Consider the following 25,276-nt stretch of genomic DNA (forward strand, 5'->3'; position numbering starts at 1 on the left):
GCATTCCGGAATACGCTCTGTAAACACCCACAATATAAAATGAAATTTAAGGGCTCATTGAGCGACTTTATGAGAGGTTTCTATTGACACCACTTGTATAAGCTGTTCTGTATAGTAGCGACTGTGCGGATAGCAGTACTAAACAACGCTCAACTGCTTTACCAACACACCGCACTGCCGCCACTATACTCAACAGCTTTAACAACACTAGCGCCATTACACTCTACTGCGTAGGAAAAAAAGAAAAGGAAAGGAGACGACGTATCGGGAAACCGAATTGCTATCACAAGAAGCCTAGATTGAGCGACTTTTTGAGATGTTTCTATTGCTTCTTTTTTCATACCGTAAAAATAAATAAATAAAAAACGTCCCCATGTTCCAAAAATCCACCGTTCCGCCATCGCCGCTAACTCATCGACGCTAATTTGACGCACATAAATAAAAAAACTGAGCAAGGGCTTTTCAAAACCCCCTTTTTGAAAATACGCTAAACGCTGGTTGGGAATATTTCATTCGTGGTCAACGGCCACACTAAGCCCAAAGAAAAACAATAATAGTGAATTCAGTAACAATAAATAACAGAAAAAAAGAATTCCAAATGCACGATATTTTGCCGACAATGGATGGGGTCTTCCTTGGACTACCGGGTCACTACTCGGTAGCTCTGATCACGCTTGTCCTGTGCGTTTTGATTGCTTTCTACTTCGCCAACATCTTCAAGGACAAGGGAGTGGGTGTTTTTGCCGGAAGAAGTGGTGGTCATGTTCTAAAATATTTCGGTATTTTATATTGCAGGAACTGGAGGACGAAGGTTTGGGGGCCGACGAGCCGCGCGATGAGGAGGATTTCGAGTCGAATACTCCACAAGGAGAGGAAACCGACGACGACGAGGCCTACGAAGAGAACTCCACCGACAGCGAAGTGGAGCTTATCGAGGAACAGCTGCCCGGGCACAATTACAACCACCTGATGGGCCAGCTCAAAGCCAAAAGGTTCCAGCACAAGATGGAGAAGACTTTGACTCCCAGTCAAATCGAGGAGGAATGCCGAATAGAGAGGGAGCAGCTGGCGGCCATCTTTGAGCTCCTGCGCAAACAGGAGGCGGAATTAAACCTCCAGGACCGCATAAGCGACCAGGATCTCAAGCAGCAGGTGCGGCTCTATCGCTAAAGTGCCACAAGCCTAGGCTCATCCTACCTGACTGTGCAGGATTGTGTGATCTATAAGTTAAATGTTTAAAATCCCAGGCTTTGTTGTTGCCATATTTGGCCCACTTTCTACGGGAAAGTCTTTAGTCAGAAACTATATAATCAGTCGATAACGTCGGGGTATTATTATATCATCATTTTATGTAAATTATATGTATTCAAATTTACTCTTTGTATTCTGTGAGTTCCTAGTATAATTAATTTTTGATTTATCAGTTTTGTAGTAAATGTTCTGATCATAAAGTATGTTGAAATCAGTTATCGAATTAAGAATATATATTTTTACATGTTACAAGCTGTGCTAAAGCTCAAGATCAAAAAACATTCTACGTAATATAAAAACCTAGCATAACCTTAGTATTTAAACATATTTAGTTGATTAGAATAAAATTGTATTTATATAGCTTTTTAGTGTCATTGCTTGATTTATTTGTTTAATAAAGAATGTAAAGCTGTGTTAAAATGTAATATATATTCTAAATAATCCCTTCTAATTTAGGGCAGAATCATTTTCTGATCGTTTCTTTACCGACGATTATAGTTCATTTATCTGTTTTCTAATATTTTGTGAAACTATTGACTATTACCTTTTTTTGTCCTTTCTGAAAATAATTGTAGAATCAAATAGTTTTCATCAACACACCTTCGATTGGATCAGTCGAAATGTCTAGCGCTTCAGTTCCAAAATCGTTAGTACTAAAATGTTTTTAAATTCACGTGGAGCAGAAATTTTGTTGGAGTTATAAATACGTTCGGTTCGGTTTGGTTTGGTTGATGTTTAAACGTGTCGTTGTGGCGCCAATGCCCATGCATGTTTACTATCGTTTATCGATACACCGCGTACACGGCAACCGTGTGTGACCAAATCAAGCACACAATCGTTGACCAACACTGACTGCACAGCAGACAACAACAAAAGCAACTGCAGCAACACCGACGTGCGTGTTCCTGTGTGTGTGTGCGTGTGAGATTGGAAGACAATGGCTGCAGCTGCGGATCTGGTTGTTCCTACCCTTGCCAGTGAGTATTGTCCGGGTGCAATTCCCACCAGGTGATCACTGAGGCGCCGTAGACGCCTTGGAGAATCGAACGCAGACACTTATTCTGCCCGGGTAGTGAAAAAATGCGAAAAACAGCGCGACCTCGTGTTTCCACCTGCTAATCGGGGACCCCTCTCGATTCTTCTTCACAGTTCGCTCTAGCGTGGCTGTGGAAGTGTGGTCCTCGGCGGGTTCCAAGCAGCCCTTTGAGCCCAAACCCCACTTGCCGCGCGAGGAGACGAAGAGCTCTCGCTCGATCTGCTTCAGCCCCGACGGCCGGTACTTCGCCTACTCCAACGGCCAGGAAGTCAAGGTGCTCCAGGCCAGCCGGGACAGCGCAGCCAGCTGGCCGACCAAGTGCGTCCTGCCCAGACCAAAGGCCTTCTACCTCCAATTCTCGCCACGTGGCAGCTACCTGTGCACCTGGGAGCACTATGCCATCACTAAGGACCGGCCGGAAGGGTCGCCCAATCTGCTCGTCTACGATGTGGCCACCGGCGTCGAAGTGTTCGCCATCGTCCAGAAGAACCAAACGGACTGGCAACCCTCCTGGTCAGCGGACGAGTCCATCTTCGCTCTGGTAGTCGGCGGCGAGGCACTGTTCTATGACCTCGGCGAGGGAGCGGAGAAGGGATTCGCCTCCACATCACGCAAGATAGGAGGCAGTCGGGGCGGTATGCTGTCGCTAGGTCCCGGCAACTGTCCCCCATTTCTTGCCTTCTACACGCCGGGCGCCAAGGGCGCCCCGTCCATGTGCAAGCTCTACAAGTACCCGGCGCTTGGCCAGAACCAGACCGTAGCCTGCAAGAGCTTCTTCCAGGCGGATCGCGTCGAGATGTTGTGGAACAAGCGGGGCAGCGGACTGCTCCTCCTAACCAGCACGGAAGTGGATAAGAGCGGTGCGTCTTACTACGGCAACCAGGCGGTGCACTTCATGGCCACTAAGGGCGACACCTGCTCAGTGCCCCTATCTAAGGAAGGACCGGTGCACTGTGTCAAGTGGAGTCCTAAAGCAACCGAGTTTGTAGTCGTATACGGCTTCATGCCCTCCAAGGCGGCTCTCTACAACCTCAAGTGCGATGTGGTCTTTGACTTTGGTGAGGGACCACGGAACTGTGCCTACTTCAATCCGTTCGGCAACCTCATAGTTCTCGCCGGCTTCGGCAATCTGCCTGGAGCCGTCGAGGTGTGGGATGTGACCAAACGCGAGAAGCTAGCTAACCTCAAGTGCGCCGACACCACGGTCTTTGAGTGGCATCCCAATGGCGAGTGGTTCGTCACGGCGACCACGGCACCCAGGCTCCGCATAAGCAATGGGTAAGTAGATTAATTCAATTGCGTATACTACTATTAACGCACTTTTCCCGCAGGTTCAAGGTGTACCACTACTCCGGGGCCCTTCTCCACGAGACCATGTGGCCCCAGGGTCAGGAATTGCTGGGAATTGAGTGGCAGCAGTTTGCGGATAAGACGTTCATCGAACCGAAGATTACCAAGGCCAAGCACGAGGGCATCAAGTCCAGCCAGCCAGAGGCCAGCAAAAAGGCTTACACACCGCCCCATCTGCGCTTGTTGAAGGAGGGCAAGAATCCGGAAAAGTATCTGCCACAGCCGAGTATTCCCGGACTAGCCCCGGCGGCAGCAGCAGGTAATACGACGCGGAAGTTTTGGCACAGGCAGTACGACCTGGACAATCCCATTATGCGGCGAGGCGAGCAGGGCCAGTGCCAGCTGGTGGCGGCGAACGGCGCGGAAAGACCACAGTCTACCGGGTCCTCGACCAGCCGCCACAACCGGCGCTATCGGCCCTACCAGCACAAACGCTACTAGGCTCACGACTCACGCAGCATGTCAGCTCCTCTCACTCCTTTCACACACATTTTGTATTAGCATGCCATTAGGATTAGGGATTGCGTGGCTGTAAGTAGGCTCGGCTGTGTGTTTGCTAATTGCTGTTTGCATTTATATTGCCCTGCAGGTGGTACCAATGGGAACAAGAGGAACAACAAGAACAAGCAGCGAAGCGCTAGGAAGAATGTAAACGTTGTAAATGGCGGCGATGCGGATTCTGTCCCGACTGAGGTGACCGAACAAGTTGCTCCGATTGCGCGTCAGTCGCCCGTTTTCGTGGCTGCAGAGGAGCGGAGGCAGCCGCCCACTCCTAGACAGAAATACCAGCCAGATAACGCTGCCGATCAGCCACAGATTCCGCATGGACAGGGTCAGCCCAACGGCCAGAACATCAGCGATAAGGAGCGCAAGATTCGCAGCGTCGCCAAGAAGTTGTCGGACATAAAAAAGCTGAAGGTTCGACGCAGCCAGGGCGAGAACCTAGAGCTGAACCAACTAAACAAGATTAAGATGGAAGCACAGTACCTGGATGAGCTTAAGGCTCTTAAGCTGTCTGCCTAGGAAGACGTTGATGGCGCTGACGATGACGGCGGCGGCGAGAAGTCTGAGAGATGCGAGGAGTAATTGCTCTTGTGATACACCAACTTTTCTCAGCTCCACTCCACTCCATTTTCACCTACTGTCCGTCCTCTTCCTGCTGTTTTACGCTCAGTTTGTGGCCCATTTGCCACAATAAGTTTCAAGTTAAAACATTTTTCTACTATTGTGATTTCCCAACTATTTTCGGCAAAACGTACAGTAACTCCCGTAAACAACAAATTTATGTACCAAATTGTGCTACCAAGTAATAAAGATGTTTCCACCAAGATCCATGGATTACTGCTCCCAATTCGACTTCTTTTTGATAAACTTTTCTTGTCCGTTCTCCTGGACAGCCACATAGTATCCCAGGCTCTCGTACTTGTACCTCATATACGCAATGTAACCGAAGACCCCGGCAAACGCTGTCAGTCCCAGGCCCATGATGATCTTGTTCTGAAAACGAATATGAAATACAATTCTATAATTCGTTACAATCTAATTGAAAAATTAAATAAAACCGCACCGGCTTCGTATACAACTCGAAGTTGATCAGCCGGAAGACTCCGGTGCTTCTCATAGATCGGATGCCATCGCCAGGGCCCTGCTGCGATTCTTTGCTCATCCTGGTCGCGTACTTCTCTTAAATGCTTTTAAATTTATTGCACAATGTAGTAAATATAAACATGTGAAAGGACTGAAGCTTTGGAACAGTGTGACCCTCAAACTGAAAAATACCTGCTATGCAGACACAGTGAAGACTGCCCCTGAACAATCTATTTACAAAAAACAGCTGAGCATCGAAGTCCAACCAACCTAGTTAAAATGCAAACTGTTCTTATTTCCCATAAATAGTAAACAGCCAAATATCAGTTTACCTCCATACATTTTCAAACATTCATCTATTAAAATGCTATTTACCTTTAATGTAATATATCGAGGATCAACAAAAAATTAAGGGTTTATTAAGAAGACCCACCTGTTGAATATTTCAAAACAGCTGACCGAATGGTAGCCATACACAGTGAAGTGATTTCATATTCGGAAAACTGTTTTAAATGTTTATAGGATTAACAAAACAAATTTCTTAATTTACTGGAAGACTCCAAAGAGGATGAGGACTTGAGGCTCTCGGCTTAAGGACTCGGGCTCTACCAAACCAAACGAAACTTACTAGAGTATATAAGCGATGTTGAGTTTATAGCTTTATTTCAAATTTCAAAACCCACTTGTTTAGGCCTTTTACAACAAAAGAGAAAAATAGATGGAACAACCAACATGCAGCTTGGTCAATTGACTCACTTCAAGAGGAAACCCTTTTTGACGCACTGAATCTGCCCAGAAACCACGCCTCAAGTCCTGAGTACAAGTAGCTCCTCCGGTTCCTGCCTGTTGAAACTTGGATGCCGTAAGGTAGTTCCGCAAAACCTCTAATTGTCGGGCGGTGGAGAGAGGTTTCACTGCACATTGCGGCCCTTTTCAGGGAATACATCAAGTTTTTTAAGATTCGCAATGTGATGGGGGTGGTCGGCTGCTCACACATTCGGCTCCCGAGGCAGAACCAAGACGATGCCTATGGCAACCGCAAGAGACTCTTGTCAATGAACATCCAGGCTGTCTCAGATGCGCAATTAAGCATTATTTGACACTATTTTCGACAACAGTCGAATAAAACCCCGATGGGAAGGCGGCCATGATGATCCCCATTATAAAACCCACCGCGGAGACACAAAATCGTCATAATGAACGCAAGCATCGGCTTACAAAGTCATCTCCAGATGTTTTGAAATCTGGAGGCAGAGGTTTCGCCTTGGAATCCGTATTGATACTGCGAAAATCGTAATATTTGGCTGTGCGGTCCTTCAAAACATATTAATACAGGAAAAGGACTCATTACCCCAAGCTTTTCTTGTCATGGGCATTTCTTTCGTTTTTTTTGACAATGCGGAAATCAATAAGAAATTGGATGTCGCCGATAAAACTCATAGAAAATATAATTAGTAAATACTTTGAGAGCTAATGTACATTTTGAGAATTTCGTCTACTTTTTGATACTAATCTAGACCAAAACTGTGATAAATACAGCTCATGAATCTTTTGAAGAGTCCTGCAAATAATAATAACATTAAACATTTCATTTGACATACGAAACTGCATCTTATAGCGTACATTAAGTTTCATTTTCTTTTCAGCGATTTCCATGTAGAGGAGCTCTCGTTTCGCACTAAGAGTTTCCATTTCCTCCAAATGCTTTTCCCGAGCTCTGATGTTTTCCTGTTCATAAAAATGTCGCTGTGCTCTGATCAAGCGTAGCTTTTCTTCTTGAAAAAGTCTGCCGGCATAGCGCCTTGACCTTCCAGTTGGGTTTCTCGACGTGGTAGTTAATTCCCCATTTTCATTGGAGTTTTCCCCTGTGAACTCTATAATGTCTCCAATTGATTCCGCCTTGCAATCATCTATTATAACTGGAAAGTAACTATCTTTAGATAGGTGGAGGATGGTCAGTGATCCTTACTCACAATCGCTGTCTGAGTTTTCGCCCCCCGTGTCATCGTCCCCCAGGATCTCCCTGAGTTTTTCGGAAACCGAAGGAGTTTGGGTTGGGTGTCCGTACGGAATCCCGGCTCCCAACTTCTTCTTCAAGCTCTCATATTTGGTCCTCAAGCTAAGTCCACTGCGCTTAATTCCCGATTTGCTGGAGTAGGCGACCGCCAGGTCATCCCACGCCCGCTCCTTCTCCTTCCAGGTCACTGCATCGCATTTCTTATTTTCGAAGATCTGGCGTTGCTCCGCCGCCATAGTGATAAGTAGAAATTCCTCCTCCGTGGAGAAATTTTGACCTCGCTTAAATTTGTTTCTTTGGCTGTTCATTTTCACGATTGTGTACTGTACTGTGTTCGTATGCGCTAGTGCCTATTTGAATTCAAATACGATTTTGAGCCCGAGATGGCCAAAATAACACTTTTTGTCTGAAGATTAGATATTCATAAAAGCGGGATCAAAAGCTGGTTTGGGTAAAACAACAAGGTGCCTTCACAACTATAAACTATACCTTACAGTTATTATACCTGCCAGTTAAGTTAAAACAGATGGTACTGTGTTGCCAATCACAGTAAACATTTTATCTGGGGTATTCCCGCCACCTAGCTATTTCATAGCTACAAATGTTCAACTTTCGGTTAACAAAATTAAATTGGTTTTACGTTTCCGTCAGCTTTGTAAGACTTATATTTAAAAAAGTGATCGGTTAAATTATAAGGATTAAAAAAAAAAGAACTTAATGTGACGGCAGTGCTTATTTTGAATTATATCTTTTAAATATTTTCATATATTTTTAATATTCATATTATTAATTTATTTACAAAAATTGTCGGTCAAATTAATGGGTAGTTTTATAAGAAATATCTAAATAAGACAATGGTGAACCTTTTAAAAAATTCTTGAAAATGATCTTACTTTTATTATCTGAAGGTTAAATCAGGTAATCAATTAAATGATGTATAATAATTAATTACACTTACTAGAACCAACCGATTTATTACCACTGAATCTCCTTTACGAGAAATATTAAATTTTGTACGGAACACTTATTGCACTTGTACGGCTCTACTGTTTTACGGATACAGTAGAATCCGGTTATAACGACTCCGCTTATAGCGTCAGTCCGGTTATTGCGACGGAAACTCGATAGCTTGGTTGGTCTCCATACAAAGTTGTATGAAAGGACCTCCGGTTAGTACGTCCCCGCTTTAAGCAGCAAACCGCTTATACCGACGAGATTTTTCGTAGTTCAACCGGATATTGAGACGTGCCAAACAACAACAAGAGTGAACGCTATAGTCGAGTTCGCCGACTATCTGATACCCGTTACTCAGCTGGTGGAAGTGCAAAGGAGAAATTTCCATACTGACAGTTTTTGGCGGTTCGTAGGAGTAAGAGTGGGCGTGGCAAAAATTTTTTGGAAAAATCGATAAAAATCAACAAGACTAACAGAAAAATGAAAACATATCAAAACATTTTTCAAAGGTGTGGGCGTAGCAGCTTTGGGCGGTTTGTGGGCGTTAGAGTGGGCGTGGCAACATGAATCGCCAAACTTGCGCTGTTTCTATGTCTCTGAAGTCTGTGTGCCCAATCTCAATCACATCCTAGCTTTTATAGTTCCTGAGATCTCGACGTTCATACGGACGGACAGACGGACATGGCCAGATCGACTCGGCTATTGATTCTGATCAAGAATATATATATGTACTTTATATGGTCGGAAACTCCTCTGTTAGAAATGTATGTAAATATCAGTGACCGACGCACAGTGGCGCATCAGATACTTTTGCGATATTAAATTCAAATTTTGTTGACAACGGATCGTTGCGTGGGATATCGCATTCGACAAGTAATAGTTCAAAGTTGAACCCTTTTTGGGTTGCAAAAAAACAGGTATTTTTTGTAGAAAATTCTGACTTTGCGGTCGATTTTTAGGTAAAATATGTCACCTACCGGCTTGGTTATGGTCTCTATGGAAAGGGTCATAAAATATCGGCAAAACAAAGGTAGAATAAATGTATAATATTCTTTGCAAGTGCAGGAATACCTGTTTTACTGAAGTACTAATTTTCACATATATTTTAACTTTGAATGAGTATATAAATCGATTCCCTACCATTTCCTGGGTTTGGAGTATGAGGTGTTAATTAATTATTTGTAAAAAAAAGGTTAAAATAGATGAAAAATAGACCAAATACAAAATAAAACAAGAGAGAACGCTATAGTCGAGTTCCCCGACTATCTGATACCCGTTACTCAGCTAGTGTTAGTGCGAAGGGCAGTTTTTGGCGGTTTGTGGGCGTTAGAGTGGGCGTGGCCAAAAGTTTTTTGGCAAATAGATAGAAATTTACAAGACTAATACAAAAATGAAAAAATATCAAAACATTTTTCAAAAGTGTGGGCGTGGCAGTTTTGGGCGGTTTGTGGGCGTTAGAGTGGGCGTGGCAACCTGAATCGACAAACTTGCGCTGCGTCTATGTCCCTGGAGTCTGTATACTTAATCTCAACTTTCTAGCTTTTGTAGTTCCTGAGATCTCGACGTTCATACGGACGGACGGACGGACGGACAGACGGACATGGCCAGATCGACTCGGCTACTGATCCTGATCAAGAATATATATACTTTATATGGTCGGAAACGCTTCCTTCTGCCTGTTACATACTTTTCAACGAATCTAGTATACCCTTTTACTCTACGAGTAACGGGTATAGAAAACATACAAATTTTTCTTTAAAATTTATTTATTTTTTGCTTTTAAAACATTAAATATGTACCATATTAGCATTTTCAGAGAAAACAAATGAAAAGTATTTGTCGAAATTGGATAAAAAATGGGGAAAACTGCCTCCAAAAACATGATTTTTCGAGTATAAAATCTACTATTTATCACACCATATTGTATGACCACTTAATCGTATGACCACTAAAAAAAAATTATGAAAATATCTCAACTGGTTCAAGAGTTATGATTTTTGTAACCCAAAAGTATCTAATGCGTTTACAGCGTGTGTGTGCAGACCTCATGCCTATATTCCATGACATGTTCCGTTATATTTCTAGTTTTTTCTGCTTTTTATACCCGTTACTCCTAGAGCAAATATAATTATTCTAATGTCTTTGGTAAAAGGGTATACTAGATTCGTTGAGTCGTTTCCGACCATATAAAGTACATATATTCTTGATCAGGATCAATAGCCGAATCGATCTGGCCATGTCCGCCCGTCTGTCTGTCTGTCTGTCCGTCCGTATGAACGCTGAGATCTCAGGAACTACAAAAGCTAGAAAGTTGAGATTAAGCAAACAGACTCCAGAGACATGTTGCCGATGTCGATTCATGTTGCCACGCCCACTCTAACGCCTACAAACCACGCCCACACTTTTGAAAAATGTTTTGATATTTTTTCATTTTTGTATTGGTCTTGTAAATTTCTATCGAACCTTTTGCCACGCCCACTCTACGCCTACCGCCTACCGCCAAAAACTGTCAGTGTTTAAGACTCTCCTTCTCCCTTCCACTAGCTGACTAACGGGTATCAGATAGTCGGGAAACTCAGCTATAGCGTTCTCTCTTGTTTCTTATGGAAAACCATGTTATTTGATTAAATTTAATACATTTTTTGTTTGATTAAAAAATTAATTTGTTTAATTTTAAATTTTAACACACATTACGAACATGGCAACCATAAAATAAACAAAAAAATATATTTTTGTTTCACCTTTCTGTCAGTGCGTCTTCCGGGTATAACGACGTAAAATCGTCGGTCCCTTGAAAGTCGCTACAACCGGATTATACTGTATATGCAAAAGTTTCCTTGCGCACCACGCTATCGTTGCTCTCCTACACTACGTGGACTGCCGTCTAAAAGATACTTTATCATTAGGGACAAACACGGGAGTCCGCATGGACCATTTTGGCGTATTTTGTGCAACATAAATTTTAATAATAAATTATTGTATAAATCTACGTTTGTATATTTACATATTTTGAGGTCAGTGAAATTCAAATTGGTAGCCGCGGTCCACAAAGCTTAAACCCCGTTCAGAGTCGACAGGAAAGTCGGCGGTGAAAACAATATATCCTCTATATTCCACAGAGCTTTTAAGGTTCTGCAGTGGATAAATTGATTAGATAAAAATATAGCGATATTAATAAGTAAATAATAACCGCTCTATCCACGTAGTCCTCAAAGCCACTAAGTTCGTAGTAGAGCTTCAGAGGTGGCGACCATCCAACTCCTGGCTTCTGCTTGTACGGCTCCCGCCGCTTAAGAATATTTAAGGCGCGTGGTAAAAATTTTGGTGTCAGATTTCGGCAGTAGGACACGTCGAGATGTTCCAATCTTGAACAGTGTTCCACGAACTCCAAGAGGATTTCGTCGCTCAGGTCGTTCCAGTTGCGCAGGCAAAGCAGCTGCAGGTCTGTCATACAGGTGTAGCGCTTTAGGTAGTCTGCCGAATGCGTCCAGCTGCAAATGGCCAGGCGCTTCAGCCTGCAATACGTCCAGATGGGCAGCTTCTCATCCCAGCCAGGTTCCAGGGGCATATAGTATCCGTCCACGGCAAATCCCACTATTTCCTTGGCCTTGAAATCCATGATCTCGTAGAACTCGCTGACTTCGCGTATCTTGTGGTCATAGCTATCTGGACTGACCAGAGGGGGGATATGCCACTCGTTGTCCAGCAGCACCACCAGTTTCTTGAGGGAGGGCAACTCTAGAACGGCGGGAAGAATGGGTTTCAAGGTGGCAAGATTAAGCTTAAGATCAGTGAGTTTCTTAAAGCTTTGCAGGCAGCTTCCCAGCTGAAGTTTACTGATCATATCGTACGTTCTAATGTCCAGGACCCGAAGATCGTGCAGCTTGCTGTGAAACAATAGTAAGTAAGTAAGTAGTGAAAAATGAGGCAGCTGGCGATAACTACTTACCGGCATACTTCGTCCAGGTACTTCTGCTGCAGCTCAAACGCCTTGTGTTGGTCCTCGTAGAGGTGCAGCTCCTGCAGGTGCTCGAAATTGGACAGGTACCGCCCGTCGATGGGAGTGGTGAGGCGCAACTTTCGCAAGCCAGGCAGGAGCTGGGCCAGCTTACGGATACTCCGGTTCGTGGGATAGCAATCGACGTCGTCTGAGTCGTAGTAAAAGCTGGTCACCAGGGGCAGCTCCGCAATGTGCATTTCGTCCAGATCCTTTAGTATAGAGCACAGGCAGCTGCTGCCGCTAATCTCTTTGATGTACGGACGCATTTGGGTTAAGAAGTATACCAGGTCTTCATGGTTGGGCAAAAGTACCCGCCACTTCTCCAGATCCAGTTGCTCGTATACACGGCTGGTGCGCCACTTGGCTAGACAAATGCACTGCAGTCGCTGGCAAGTCCGTGCGAAGGACAATTCCGACGGCAAGTCCTGCAGGCGTTCAAAAACCTCGGCCAGACAGTCGTCGTTCAGCTGCAGGATATTGGTTACCGGCTCGGCATCCATGGTTCCGAGACGCGATCCTCGCTGGCGAATCTGGACTCAAGGTCTGGTAAAGTAGCCGGAGCGAGAGATAGTTTCCAGTCTACGGTCGGTTTTCTGGATCGTTCCAAGCAGGCCAACTCAATTGAATAACAAACAAAAATAAATTTCTGTGTTCCCCTAGTGTGACCAGCCCCGGATCGCTTGAATATCTCGCACAAGAAACATAGTTTCGGTACATCTTCGATATTTTTTTTTTTTTTTGTCGCGAATTTATTTTTTACGCGATTAGGATTTGAATAGGATTTATTGCTGCAAATTTCGAAAAATCCAGAAAATTATATACATAGGAAAGTAACATAATAAATAAAAGTAATTTTGTCGTTTTAGTTTTGTCTCGAGCGTAGAGTTATTTCCCATATCAACCATTTGATTTAGCTTTGTCGCTATAGTATTAATGAACGGTTACATCAGCATAGCAATCGTATTTTCGAGTTTTCCTTGAAAAGAATACCCACTGTATTCATAGTGTTGAGGAACGCTCGAAGGCTAGTAAAGAGGGGTGGCCAGACCGTTGGCGACCGGTGAGTGCTGCCATACCACTGATAAGTAAAAAACACGTGTGTGTGCGCATTCTTTTTTGTGTGACAAGCGTGCGGCTAGCAATTAATTTCGGACGGAAAATATTGACGAATAGTTGAATTAATCATGACAGACTTGCTAAAAATAGCCGATGCAATCGTCCTAGAGTACTTGCAGTCCAAGGACAAGAACCTGGCCAAGGTTTTCCAGCAGAAGACGAAGGCGGTGAGTTGCAGTGGATAGCGGCAAGTGCAATGTGTGCGGCTCGGATGCATCCAACACATGTGGCGTCAGCCTCCACCGGACAACGTTTAGAACCCGAATTCCGTTGCTGTCCATCGATGGCTTCTTGAGCTGCTCCTTGCATCTGTCTCCATTACCACGTGTTTCGTCTAGCTAACCAAACAACATTTGCCTATTTCTAACTTCCAGGCCAGCGTCGCCAAAAGTAGCCCAAAGTTGAGTGAAATCATTCAGTTCTACCAGACCAAGAGCTCCACCAAGATCCCAGCAATCAAGGCTACGGCCGGTGACTCCAGCGATGATAGCGACTCAGACTCTGAGGTCGAATCCGCGCCTAAGAAGCCAGCGACAGCGGCTCTACTAACAAATGGCAAGGCCGCCAAGAAAGCAGCTTCTTCCAGCAGCGATGACAGTGATTCGGAGGAGGAGAAGTCACCAGCAGCAAAGGCCACGCCGGCCAAGGCATCTCCAGCCCCTAAGAAGGCAGAATCTTCCAGCGAGGACAGTTCCTCGGAGGAAGAGGCACCCAAAAAGGCTGCTCCAGTGAAGCCAACTCCGGCCAAGGCGACTCCCGCCAAAAAGGTTGAGTCCAGCAGCGAGGATAGCAGTTCCGAAGAAGAAAAGGCAAAGCCCGCTGTCAAGGCCACACCAGCTAAGGCTGCTCCCGCCAAAAAAGCGGCCTCCAGCAGCGAAGACAGCAGCTCGGAGGAAGAGGCCAAGCCAGCTGCCAAGCCAGTTGCAAAGACTGCACCGCCAAAGAAGGCAGCATCCTCCAGCGACGATAGCGACTCTGATGACGAGCCAGCCGCTAAGAAGCCTGCAGTCCAGCCTGCCGCGAAGCCAGCTCCTAAGACAGCCGCTTCTAGCAGCGAAGACAGTAGCTCAGAGGAAGAGACCAAACCCTCTTCTAAATCTTCTGTCAAGGCGGCTCCTGCTAAGAAGGCGGCGTCCTCTAGTGACGATAGTTCCTCTGAAGACGAGGCACCTAAAAGGGCAGAAATTCTAGCAAAGCCCACTCCGACTAAGGCTGCTCCCACCAAAAAGGCTAACAGCTCCAGTGATGATAGTTCTTCAGAAGACGAGGCTCCCAAGAAGGCAGCTCCAGGAAAGGCCACGCCAGCTAAGGCAACTCCTGCCAAGAAGCCAGCTTCCTCCAGCGATGACAGCTCCTCTGAAGACGAGGCGCCAAAGAAGGCTGCTGCAACACCAAAGGCGACACCGGCCAAAAAGGCGAAGTCTTCCAGCGAAGACAGCGACTCTGATGAAGAGGAAGCTCCCAAAAAAACTGCATCGAAAACAGTTGCAACAGCTGCTCCTTCCAAGAAAGCAGATTCCGAAGATTCTTCAGACGATAGCGATAGCTCAGACGATGAAAAGCCAGCAAAGGCGGCTGCTTCTAAGGCTCCGGCCAAGCCTGCAAAGCCTGCCTCCTCGAGCAGTGAAGATTCCAGCGATGATGAGACACCGGCAGTGAAGCCAGCTGTTAAAAAGACTGCTGTTCCTGCTAAGAAGGGTGACAGCAGCAGCGACGACAGTGACTCTGGCGAAGAGTCTGGCGAGGTCAAGCCCAACTCTGTGACCAATGGCAATGCGAAGCCTGCTCAGAAGCGAAAGTTTAGTGGTGGCGACCAGGACGAGGCCACTCCCAACAAAAAGTACAATAACTTCGTCAAATCGGGAGAACAACAGGTAAGCCTGTGTACCTTATCTGCATCTAAAAATACCGTAGTCCGCTTGAATGATGACATTTTTCCTCAGTTATCTGAAAAGTAACTTTTTAAAGCAGTAATGATTATGGTTTAGTGTGTCCTATTGAAATACTGTATACCATCTTTAAATAGCGAATAATGTTTATTTGTTGTCCGAATCCTGTGCAGACAGTTTTTCTTAACTTCATTGCCATTCGCAGAAGAACGATTTCACCTCCACGCCTAACAACTCCTTCAGCCGAAACAATAATATGAATAATAGCGGAGGGGGAAGTGGGCGACGGTCACCCTTCCGGAGGGTACGCACCGAGGATGTGTTGGTGGACTCCCGAGTCCAGGACATGTCCTTCGAGGCGAAGGTAAGTGCCGCATTGGATTTGAGTCGCGTGGGTGTGTGTGTTTGTGATGGCTGTTGAGGAATAGGCGAAGGGGATTCTTTCTAAGAGGCTGAAAAGGGGCAAACACACAAATTAGCAAGACGCGCCGCGAAGAAATCTCAAATCAATTGTGGCACTTTCCTAATACACTTAGAACACATATTTCAAATTAAATCGTTGCTAATTTGTGGTTTGCCCTTTTCGGCGTTTTTTTCGATTTCAGGACAACGGTTTCAAGAAGCACAACAACGGACGGGGCGGCCGAGGTGGCTCAGGTTTCTCCGGACGACCAGATCGCAGCACTTGGGAGACCAACAAATACAACGGCGAAGGTGGCGGTGATGGAGGCGGCTTCAAAAAGATCGGCGATCGCAAGAGCTTTGGCGGCTTTGACAACAACCAGCGGGGCGGACGTGGTGGTGGCGGTCGTGGAGGCGGCGGTGGCTTTGGTGGTCGTGGCGGTGGCGGCCGTGGAGGCGGCGGTGGCTTCGGAGGACGCGGTGGTGGTGGCGGCGGACGCGGAGGCGGCGGTTTTGGTGGACGCGGGGGTCGCGGTGGAGGAGGACGAGGCGGCGGATTCGGCAACAAATCCTTTGACTCGTCGGCGCCAAAGCCAAACAAGAAGATCACCTTCGATAATTAGAAATAGTTTAGTCAGCACCACCTACCTGCAAACAAACACACACCCACACTAGATGCAGATATGTTATCGGGTTAACCTAATTTTATTATTTGTTCACCGCGATAGAAAAACGCTGCCGGATCTTGGGGCGAGCGAGCCAACAAGGACCTGAAGCATACACGCGGCAAGTCCTTTAAACACGAGAAAACCAAGAAGAAGCGCGGCAGCTATCGAGGTGGCCAAATTGACGTAGGCGTCAATTCAATAAAATTTGACTAGAGTTACATACACCCCATAAAATAATCCTTATTCTAACGGATACAACTAGTCTGTAAGCAAAAAAGTAACTACGTAGAATAGTTTCTTTATGCAATAGTTCCGCCAACATGTAAATTCTTTCCAAACTCTTGATTGGCATGGGGAAGTCTGTACTTCCGCTTTAATGTGAATTAATCCAATGCGAACCGGCGGTCGACAAACCCGTGACCAAGTTTATACTTTTAGTCATTATTTCTTTTTAAATAATGGTTATTATAACAGTAGCGGAATTGACCCTTTCTTTTTCAGATCTGTTGGAATGAAACCGCAAAGCTTGTAGCCGATTTTTTATAAACCTTTTAGGACTTGAAGCTTAGTACATTTTTATTGTTTTGCCTTTAATCTATTTTTATCTAAAATTGAAAAAGGTTCATAAGAAATCAGGCATAAAACCTAATTATTTTCCAGTCACTTGGGTTAAATAAAGGGTTAACTTCCGATTAGCAATTAAGTAATTTCCCGCTAATTTCTGGTGATAACCTGTTTATGAGGGATTCAATATGTAAAAGATTAATTTGTCACTTCGGACAATGTATTTAATTCAACTTAAGAAAAACGGAAAGAAATACATGTATTTTTTAATAACTGAATTGCTTGTAGTTTGATTACAGATTTGAGTCTAATGTTACCAAGAATAATTAAAAAACTGGCCTGTGGCCGGATCGAAATTAAAATTCATTTGGATTCTCTCGAATGGTTTTTCTTTTAAATTGTAATATTTATTAATACGAATTTGATGCTTACGTTACATGTAACTATGTTTTTCCTTTATTTCTTCATAATCTTTCACATTTAGTGTTCAGAATGTATTGTCGTTCGATTTCACATACATAAGTGTGTACATAGACGATTTCATAATTGAAAACGGTTTAACTAAATTCAAGCAATAACGATAAAGAACAAAGCAGAAGTCGGGCCCTTTTAATTATGAATCATATAATTAAATAATCACATTGCGTATAAATCGTACGTTAAAGTAATGATATTACATAATATTCATTTAAAATATCCATGTCACGGTGTGTTTGTAGTTAGAAGGTATCAGCATATCAATTGACAAACTTTCGAGGCATTCTCATGGGTTGTTTTGAGATTCTTAGAGTGTGTGTATACAAATCGAAGCTATCTGAACTAGGTATGTGTTACGGGGCTTGGGTGGTGTTTAAAAATATTTCAACAAAATACATTTATATATATTTATATAGATAGTAGTTATATGAGATTCCTGTCTGGATTTCACTACTTTTGCTCATCCCTTTCCCCCTGCGCATCTTATTTCTTTCTGTTTACTCGCACATGTATGGATAGTTGACGTCCCGCAGTGGTACAAAGGTCTCCTTGATGGATTGCGGAGAGGACCAACGCAGAATATAATGTGGTCCTCCGGCCTTGTCATTGGTGCCGGACATTCGTCCGCCTCCGAATGGCTGCTGGCCCACCACGGATCCAGTGGACTTGTCGTTGATGTAGAAGTTTCCAGCGGCCATTTTAAACTCCTGCAGAGCGCACTTGACGAAATCCCTGGAAGCATCCCGTTATGAACTAAAGATAACCCTTTATATAGAAGTTTCTTACTCATCCTGCCCGAATACTGCTCCGGTTAAAGCAAACTTCGTAGAGGTGTGCACCAGCTTCATGGTCTCAAGGAGGTCCGACTCCTTGTACACATAAATTGACAGCACGGGACCGAAGATCTCCTCGGTCATAATGCGGTCCTTGGGATCCTTGCTGAGAACAATAGTCGGGTTGACAAAGTAGCCCTTGCTGTCTGAGTAAGTGCCGCCGGCGAGAATTTCGAGGTTCGGGGATTTTTTGGCATGCTCAATGTAGCCCGTAATGCGTTTAAATGCTTTGTCATCAATCACAGCCGACGTGAAGCTGCTGAAGTCTTGAACGTCGCCAATCTTCAGCTTGGCTGCCTCTCGTAGCAGGCCCTCCTTGATCTGCGGGTAAGGAGTTAAACAGATCAGCGTTACGAAAACATCGCAATGTGATGCCTTTTGAACCTACCTGTGGCCACAGGGATTCAGGCACATACATGCGCGAGCAGGCGGAACACTTCTGGCCGCAGTACTCAAATGCTGAGCGTATCGTGGATGTAACCACTGACTCAACATCGGCTGATGCATGTATAAAGTGGAAATTCTTGCCGCCACACTCACCAGTCAAGCGAGGAAAGTTTACATAGCTGTCAATGTTGTTGCCCACCTGCTTCCACAGGCGGTTAAAGGTTCTGTCGTCGTAGGAAATGGTATTAAACAGGAAAATCAATAGACCGACAATTACTTACGGCACAGAGCCCGTGAAATTGATTCCTGCCAGGTGGGGACTGGCCGTAATCGTGTCCCCAAACACGGGACCATCGGCAGGCACAAAGTTGACGACTCCATCTGGCACTCCCGCTTCGCGCATAATCTTGAAAATAATCCAGTTGGACAGTATGGCAGTGTCCGAGGGTTTCCACAGCACACCGTTTCCCTGCGAAAGACAAAGGTGGTTGGTTTATTAATATTTCCAGCAATTGGATAGTTTTACCATCAGAGCTGGCGTGTAGGACAAGTTGCCTCCTATAGCCGTAAAGTTAAAGGGGCTGACAGCGGCGATGAAACCATCAATGCCACGATAGCGCAAAGAGTTCTTTGTGACCTTTATGTTCTCGCTGATAGGCTGGTACTTAGTGATCTCCTTCAGAAAATAGGCATTCATTCTGTGAAATAGAATTTGTATTTTAGTGTGAGTTTATTTATTTAAGTTTATTTTTTTAATATTTAATTTATTTAATATTTAATATTTTTAAATTAATAAATTTAATATTAAACAAATGATTACATATATACAGAAAAATAATATCTTCTAAGAATATATCAGCACAAGATATGTATGTAAATACAGTGAAAAAATTTCTATCCAGCAAATATGGGATATTTTAAAGATCATAACTAAAAAACCTTTTGGTGCTGATATTTGGAAATCTTTTAAAAATGCGATCAAAAAAGATTGCGTACTTGTTGTCCATATTTCTTGAAATGAATTATGGGAATTTATACTCACCGTATAAAGTCGATGAGCTCCGCTGCTGAATCGATTTCCGCTTGGATCGCCGTCTTGGACTGACCCAGCATGGTGGCAGCGTTGAGATCCTGGCGGTACGTCGTTGCCATTAGGTCTGCTGCCTTCTCCCAGATCTTCAGGCGGTCTGCAATCGACACTCGATCCCACTTGGGTTGTGTTTCCACCGCCGTTTTGATGGCCTTCTCGATGAGCTTCTTATCGGCGTAGTAGAAGGTGGCCAGCTTGTGTTGGTGGTCATGGGGCATAACCTGGTATCGAATCTCCGACGTCTTGTACTCCTTGCCGCCGATCACGATGGGGATGTCTTCGCAGCTCGAGGCCGTGCCCTTCAGAGCCTGCTCGAGGGCCTTACGCTCCTTAGAGTCCTTGCGATATCCCAGGATCGGCTCATTGGCGATCGGGAAGTCCTTCAGATTGAGATCCGGTATTACAGAACCCAGACAGCGAGAGGAACTGAAATAAATTAAGTGCTTTAAATGTGATAAAACCAATAAATCTACTTTCTAAAACAAATGTATGCATAGTATTGTATCTAGCATTTGAGTGTCACTTTTAAATAATTAAATATAAAGATTATAAACCCAGGCATACCTTTTCACCGCGCTCTGCTGCAGACTTGTGCATTTGGAGAAACTTCGCAGCATTCGCAACATCTTGTCGGGATTTGGGGGCCTGTCTCCTTCACTGCCGGGTTATATAAGCGGTCTCTGTAGATTTTTCGTCGTCGTCGGCTCGTATCACCTAGAATTTTGCTATCTAAGCGATAGACCAAGCAAAACGAGCAAGCGTTTGATTAGTATTCATTTATCAGCAACCTTGGCAATTCACTGGGGGTCCGCGTCGAGTCGCGTGATTTTGATAAGCAGCCAAACGTGAAGCTCCCGACGACACACCCCCAGATAAGGCGCAAACAGTGCAACCCAAAAGTATGCGCACTTCCATGCAATTCTAGAAAGTACACTAACTTGGCCAGTGGTTCAACCGAGCTGATGACTGATGTATTTTCAATTTATTTTATTATCGATATCCACGTTCCCTCACACACACAAAGACGCACTCAGAGCGCTTTTATGCACAACCAGAAGCTAAAATCTGACGAGCATCAGCTGTTCTGTCTATGAAGCGCACAGTGGAATGAGTGCGTGTCAAAGCTATTACAATTTTATCCATCCTAAAACCTTTTTTGTCAATTGCATTCATATAGTGGGGTTTACACATTAAATTTTGTGAAAAAATAATAATAAATGGAACTAACAATAAACTCGCCTTGAACAGAAAAAGTACATATTATCTTTAGAATATTTTAAAATAGTATTGCTATGGGAATAAATACAATCCAATTTTTTGGCACTGTAAAAGTGAAGGTTTGGCTCTGCTTGTGTTTCGATTAAAACTTAACTGTCTGTCCATAAAAGCGAAATCGCAATCATGTAATTTTAGTTGCTCGCTGCTATTCTTTTTCCACTGTGCGGGGGCTACGGAAATTTCCCATTGCCGAAACCAGAAACACAGAGAAGGGGACTGAAGTGGACCTGAGCAGAAGTACATACGTATGTATATAGTTCTTGTATTTTTTAACGGACGCTGCATTGATTTATGAAATTAAGCGCACAAATGGCGGGGAAGGGGTGCAATAGCCGCGCAAAAATTAGAGAATCGAAAAAACACCCCACGGTGCGCGTGAGCAACAGAGAGAGGAGTAGGGGAGAAAGGTGGCGAAAATGTGGAACAAGCTCTTTTAACGTAAGCATACTTTGGCTCTTTGTCTTCCTCTTTCCACTCACTGTTTGTCAAGTGCTTAATAATATATTAAGATACATATATTAAAGACGTTGAAAGGAGAGGACATTTAGGGGAATGGAGGCCGAATATAAGACCAATTTATATTCTGCTCAGCTGTAGATACACACGCACACACAGGCGCATTAGAATGCAGTTGGTTGGCTTTGTTTTTGTTGCTTTTCTTATTAGCCTCAATTACGCAATGCAATGTTTTATTGCCGCCTTTTAACTCGCCATTCATCCCATTTGCACCTCCAATTCGATTATTCAGCGGTTTTCCACTAATTTCAGGCTTACTTTGTGTGAGTTTCAGGCGACGGCGGCGGAATTCGGCGAGAGCACGACGTGTATGCCTTTGTTTTCTGTTTTGCGAGACTATTGGTCGGTCGAATTCGTACTTGGCTAACGGCTGCGAACTGTCGGGAAGTCGATATATTTTTGGCCCCGCTATCGCGCACTGTACAACACTAGCCATAGCTATCGATAGGGCGCCAAGAATGCACATTGTTAAAAATTTGTCACCTCTTACTTAATGGTGGTCACGTAGCTGGAAAAGTTTGTCAGTATTTAATTACTCATAAAATGTTTTTTGAGTGCAGCTTAAAGATTTGGTAAAATATATTCGTTAAAGATAAATACTTTTCTTTTTACCTGGACCACATGTGCGTACATTTTAAATAGCTATACGGAAACCACTCTATGATCTCAAAATCGAAATCTTATTTACCCTTAATGGTCCTATAAAGAGACATGCCTATTTTATCTTGGCTATATCATTAAGTGCATAAAAGAATTTCAACTTTTTTTTTCGAATATCAGTAAAAATAGGGGCAAAAATCTAAAATGAAATATTAATTAAAATTTTTTTAAAAAGTTTTTGACGGTTTGTGGGTGTGCCAAAAAGTAGTTTTGCCAAATCGGTAGAAATTTACCAGACTAATGATGAAAGGAAACAATTTTAGCACATTATTTAAAACTATGGGGGTGGCAGCTGTTTGTGGTCGTTAGAGTGGGCGTTGCAACATGGGTTAACATAAATGCGCTGCGTCTATGTCTGAAAAGTCTGTATGCCTAATCTCAATTCCAAGCTTGTATAGTTCCTAAGATCTCGACGTTCATATGGGCAGTACATTACATAGTACATGGCATAGTACATAAATATTTTTATTAAAACTAACACATTTATGGAGTAGGATGTCTTAACCGTGTACACTTAACTATCACAGGTGGGTAACCTCTTAGCCGTAGTATCCGCTTCCGCCCGCACTTGCTGTTGCGAATCCTCCACTGCTGCTGGCGTAGGCCACGTCTAGAGAAAGAAACAGGTCCAGAAAACTTGTAGATTACTTGGGTGCTAAGGACTAAGGTGCGCTCCTCCGGAAAACTCACTCATGTTGTTCCCACCATAGGGATATCCCCCATAGGGATACCCGTACTGTCCGTATCCGCCGTACATTGAGTACGGGTTATAGCCGGGGTACGAGTAGTACGGATATCCGCCGTAGTTGTAGGGGTATCCGTACATGCCACTGCCGTATATGCTGCCATATCCCGATCCCGCTCCTGCTCCCGCATTAGCCCCGCCGTAGTAGGGATATCCATAGTATTGGCTCGCCGAGGGCTGCAGGATCATCGCGACCAGAACTAAACCAAACCAATAACATGAGGAGCTGCTCGTCTGTTTCACTGACATGATTTTGCTGGCCGTGTTTAGCGTGTGTAATCCTCGAACGGTGACTGAATGCAAAAACCCCGATATTAACTGGTTTTATATAGTTTCCCGCCGAATGCGTGCAATTTGAAAGCATAAAACGCTTTTTTAATGGAGCTTAATCGGGCGTACATCAGCGGCGCCTCGGTTTGCTCGTTCGTGCATGACCCTGTCGGCGTATACGCAATATTTTGAAATCCCAATATAAACACACTGCAAACGTATGTATTTAGTGTGAGTTAACAACAAGAAAACAAAACAAAACAGAACTATTTGGCCCTTATTGGCCTAACGTTTCGATTACTCATTCCACATCTCATCTGATAGCCGTTTTGCTATCAATTTAAATTGGTCAACTACTTTTTTTCGTCAGGGGTTCACACTCATTCTGTGTAAACACAGTCATTAACCTTAAAATTGGTTGATGGTCCGCCTAGTCATGTGCAATGCCAGTGGTGATTTCCACTTCTTTGAGGTTCATTGCCGACCTGGACCGTGGTCAATGCTCATTCGCGCTTTTCGGATGAGGTCAACTGTAATAACTTAGATTCTGATAATTAGAACCGTATTCGCTTTTGGATTTTCCAATGTGATTAGCACGGTCGTTGGCCGAGAGTTCAGTGTGAGGGCCATTTTGGCTACAGACTTTTGGCCTTGGTCATGCATCGACGGTAAAACTATTCCAGAATGCGAATCTGTCAATTTCCAAAGTAATGCTTTAAAGCTGCATAGCGAGTAGTTTTAAATACTTGCAAGGAAGGGCGAAGGAAAAACGGGACCATGATTAAATTGGCAGGTAACAACTGCTTTAAAATAGTCTTACAATTTATGGTTTTATGTCATAAAATTTGGTTATACAACCGATCTCGCCACTTGTCCTCTCGCGCTTGCACCTTTGGCTTAGCGTCTTGCAGTTCGCTCTGCGAAATCGCTACACACTAACTTGTCTTTCATTTCTCCGAAAATGGCTAATAAAAAATCTTATAAGCTCTACAAACACGTGCTGAGCACGCATCATCTATTTTGTTATGCTATATGCGGTGGGATAACTTCGTATATCTTTGTAAACTTACAATTACATTATACATACAACATAGCTCATATTGTAAATAAACAACTCTTTTTATACCCGTTACTCGTTGAGTAAAAGGGTATACTAGATTCGTTGAAAAGTATGTAACAGGCAGAAGGAAGCGTTTCCGACCATATAAAGTATATATATTCTTGATCAGGATCAATAGCCGAGTCGATTTGGCCATGTCCGTCTGTCCGTCTGTCCGTCCGTCCGTCTGTCCGTCTGTCCGTCTGTCTGTCCGTATGAACGTCGAGATCTCAGGAACTACAAAAGCTAGAAAGTTGAGATTAAGTATACAGACTCCAGGGACATAGACGCAGCGCAAGTTTGTCGAATCATGCTGCCACGCCCACTCTAACGCCCACAAACCGCCCAAAACTGCGACGCCCACACTTTTGAAAAATGTTTTAATATTTTTTCATTTTTGTATTGGTCTTGTAAATTTCTATCGATTTGCAAAAAAACTTTTTGCCACGCCCACTCTAACGCCCACAACCCGCCCAAAACTGCCACGCCCACACTTTTGAAAAATGTTTTAATATTTTTTCATTTTTGTATTGGTCTTGAAAATTTCTATCTATTTGCCAAAAAACTTTTGGCCACGCCCACTCTAACGCCCACAAACCGCCAAAAACTGTCCTTCGCACTTACACTAGCTGAGTAACGGGTATCAGATAGTCGGGGAACTCGACTATAGCGTTCTCTCTTGTTTTTAATAAAAAAAATGGCAGTCGTGGCAAAGAATTTTTATACCCGTTACTCGAAAGTGGGTATAGTAGATTCGTTAAAAAGTATGTAACAGCTAGAAGGAAGCGTTTCAGCGCAAGTTTTTTTCCTGATGTGAACACCTACTCTTACGGCCCCAATCCGCATAAAACTGTCACTCCGAGTATTGATTTAATTTGTTTTAATTTTATTATTTGTTTTGCCAATTTCTTTCGGTATGCCAAAAATTTTATTACTACGCCTACTCTAACGCCCACAAACCGCTCAAAACTGCCGCGCCCACACTTTCGAAAAATGTGTTGTTTTTTTTATCTGATTTTATTTTTTTAGTTTCAATATACATATATCGATTTCAGCATAAAATGTTAAACTTTCTAGTTTTCACTCC

General features: G+C 43.8%; 8 protein-coding genes and 2 long non-coding RNA genes across 18 annotated transcripts; 5 read left to right on the forward strand and 5 right to left on the reverse strand.

Moving 5' to 3' along the window:
• Positions 1-509: 509 nt before the first annotated feature.
• On the forward strand, positions 510-1,676 carry LOC6535110 (matrix-remodeling-associated protein 7). The gene is made up of 2 exons (XM_002095737.4): positions 510-730; positions 796-1,676. Exons 1-2 carry the CDS (start codon positions 599-601, stop codon positions 1,168-1,170), a joined length of 507 nt encoding a protein of 168 aa, XP_002095773.1. The 5' UTR covers positions 510-598; the 3' UTR covers positions 1,171-1,676.
• Positions 1,677-1,886: 210 nt separating this feature from the next.
• LOC6535111 (eukaryotic translation initiation factor 2A) lies at positions 1,887-4,988 on the forward strand. Of its 2 annotated transcripts, none has more exons than XR_001454140.3 (4): positions 1,887-2,228; positions 2,401-3,565; positions 3,619-4,168; positions 4,227-4,453. XR_001454140.3 is itself a non-coding variant. In XM_002095738.4 (4 exons), exons 1-4 carry the CDS (start codon positions 2,189-2,191, stop codon positions 4,658-4,660), a joined length of 1,917 nt encoding a protein of 638 aa, XP_002095774.2. In that variant the 5' UTR covers positions 1,895-2,188; the 3' UTR covers positions 4,661-4,988. The 2 variants fall into 2 exon arrangements, 1 of the variants encoding a protein (XP_002095774.2); XM_002095738.4 differs by having other exon boundaries at positions 1,895-2,228; positions 3,619-3,896; positions 4,227-4,988.
• Positions 4,858-5,399, reverse strand: LOC6535112 (small integral membrane protein 8). The gene is made up of 2 exons (XM_002095739.4): positions 5,205-5,399; positions 4,858-5,134 (listed from the first exon to the last, which is right to left on the reverse strand). The coding sequence occupies exons 1-2, from the start codon at positions 5,301-5,303 to the stop codon at positions 4,976-4,978; spliced, it is 258 nt and encodes an 85-aa protein (XP_002095775.1). The 5' UTR covers positions 5,304-5,399; the 3' UTR covers positions 4,858-4,975.
• Positions 5,400-5,553: 154 nt separating this feature from the next.
• LOC122319601 lies at positions 5,554-6,829 on the forward strand. The gene is made up of 2 exons (XR_006245208.1): positions 5,554-5,856; positions 5,916-6,829. It is a non-coding gene; the product is annotated as an uncharacterized LOC122319601 (long non-coding RNA).
• Positions 6,648-7,761, reverse strand: LOC6535113. Of its 4 annotated transcripts, none has more exons than XM_039374675.2 (4): positions 7,747-7,761; positions 7,198-7,647; positions 6,848-7,158; positions 6,648-6,785 (listed from the first exon to the last, which is right to left on the reverse strand). In XM_039374675.2, exons 2-4 carry the CDS (start codon positions 7,547-7,549, stop codon positions 6,765-6,767), a joined length of 684 nt encoding a protein of 227 aa, XP_039230609.1. In that variant the 5' UTR covers positions 7,550-7,647; positions 7,747-7,761; the 3' UTR covers positions 6,648-6,764. The 4 variants fall into 4 exon arrangements, with proteins under 4 accessions (XP_039230609.1, XP_039230608.1, XP_015051016.1 ...); XM_039374674.2 differs by lacking the exon at positions 7,747-7,761 and adding an exon at positions 7,731-7,746; XM_015195530.3 differs by lacking the exon at positions 7,747-7,761 and having other exon boundaries at positions 6,848-7,143; positions 7,198-7,723.
• An 84-nt stretch (positions 7,762-7,845) lies between these two features.
• On the forward strand, positions 7,846-11,184 carry LOC120321590. Of its 2 annotated transcripts, none has more exons than XR_005561293.1 (2): positions 7,846-8,600; positions 10,948-11,184. It is a non-coding gene; the product is annotated as an uncharacterized LOC120321590 (long non-coding RNA). The 2 variants fall into 2 exon arrangements; XR_005561294.1 differs by having other exon boundaries at positions 7,846-8,410.
• On the reverse strand, positions 11,138-12,870 carry LOC6535115. The gene is made up of 3 exons (XM_002095742.4): positions 12,145-12,870; positions 11,386-12,082; positions 11,138-11,327 (listed from the first exon to the last, which is right to left on the reverse strand). Exons 1-3 carry the CDS (start codon positions 12,693-12,695, stop codon positions 11,211-11,213), a joined length of 1,365 nt encoding a protein of 454 aa, XP_002095778.1. The 5' UTR covers positions 12,696-12,870; the 3' UTR covers positions 11,138-11,210.
• A 395-nt stretch (positions 12,871-13,265) lies between these two features.
• Positions 13,266-17,112, forward strand: LOC6535116 (nucleolar protein dao-5). 3 transcript variants are annotated; one of them, XM_002095743.3, is made up of 4 exons: positions 13,266-13,478; positions 13,686-15,185; positions 15,406-15,564; positions 15,806-16,412. In XM_002095743.3, the coding sequence occupies exons 1-4, from the start codon at positions 13,380-13,382 to the stop codon at positions 16,223-16,225; spliced, it is 2,178 nt and encodes a 725-aa protein (XP_002095779.1). In that variant the 5' UTR covers positions 13,266-13,379; the 3' UTR covers positions 16,226-16,412. The 3 variants fall into 3 exon arrangements, with proteins under 3 accessions (XP_002095779.1, XP_015051017.1, XP_015051018.1); XM_015195531.3 differs by having other exon boundaries at positions 13,268-13,478; positions 16,331-17,112; XM_015195532.3 differs by lacking the exon at positions 15,406-15,564 and having other exon boundaries at positions 13,268-13,478; positions 15,806-16,504.
• A 107-nt stretch (positions 17,113-17,219) lies between these two features.
• Positions 17,220-21,825, reverse strand: LOC6535117 (delta-1-pyrroline-5-carboxylate dehydrogenase, mitochondrial). 2 transcript variants are annotated; one of them, XM_015195533.3, is made up of 8 exons: positions 21,674-21,825; positions 20,186-20,350; positions 19,574-20,047; positions 19,058-19,229; positions 18,813-19,000; positions 18,533-18,755; positions 18,098-18,465; positions 17,220-18,043 (listed from the first exon to the last, which is right to left on the reverse strand). In XM_015195533.3, exons 2-8 carry the CDS (start codon positions 20,245-20,247, stop codon positions 17,809-17,811), a joined length of 1,722 nt encoding a protein of 573 aa, XP_015051019.2. In that variant the 5' UTR covers positions 20,248-20,350; positions 21,674-21,825; the 3' UTR covers positions 17,220-17,808. The 2 variants fall into 2 exon arrangements, with proteins under 2 accessions (XP_015051019.2, XP_002095780.2); XM_002095744.4 differs by lacking the exon at positions 21,674-21,825 and adding an exon at positions 20,560-20,577.
• Positions 21,826-22,524: 699 nt separating this feature from the next.
• LOC6539811 (shematrin-like protein 1) lies at positions 22,525-24,197 on the reverse strand. The gene is made up of 2 exons (XM_002086658.3): positions 22,766-24,197; positions 22,525-22,685 (listed from the first exon to the last, which is right to left on the reverse strand). Exons 1-2 carry the CDS (start codon positions 23,067-23,069, stop codon positions 22,615-22,617), a joined length of 375 nt encoding a protein of 124 aa, XP_002086694.1. The 5' UTR covers positions 23,070-24,197; the 3' UTR covers positions 22,525-22,614.
• Positions 24,198-25,276: the final 1,079 nt, after the last annotated feature.

This window comes from Drosophila yakuba, chromosome 3L (genome assembly GCF_016746365.2).
Source record: "Drosophila yakuba strain Tai18E2 chromosome 3L, Prin_Dyak_Tai18E2_2.1, whole genome shotgun sequence".
Taxonomy (NCBI): domain Eukaryota; kingdom Metazoa; phylum Arthropoda; class Insecta; order Diptera; family Drosophilidae; genus Drosophila; species Drosophila yakuba.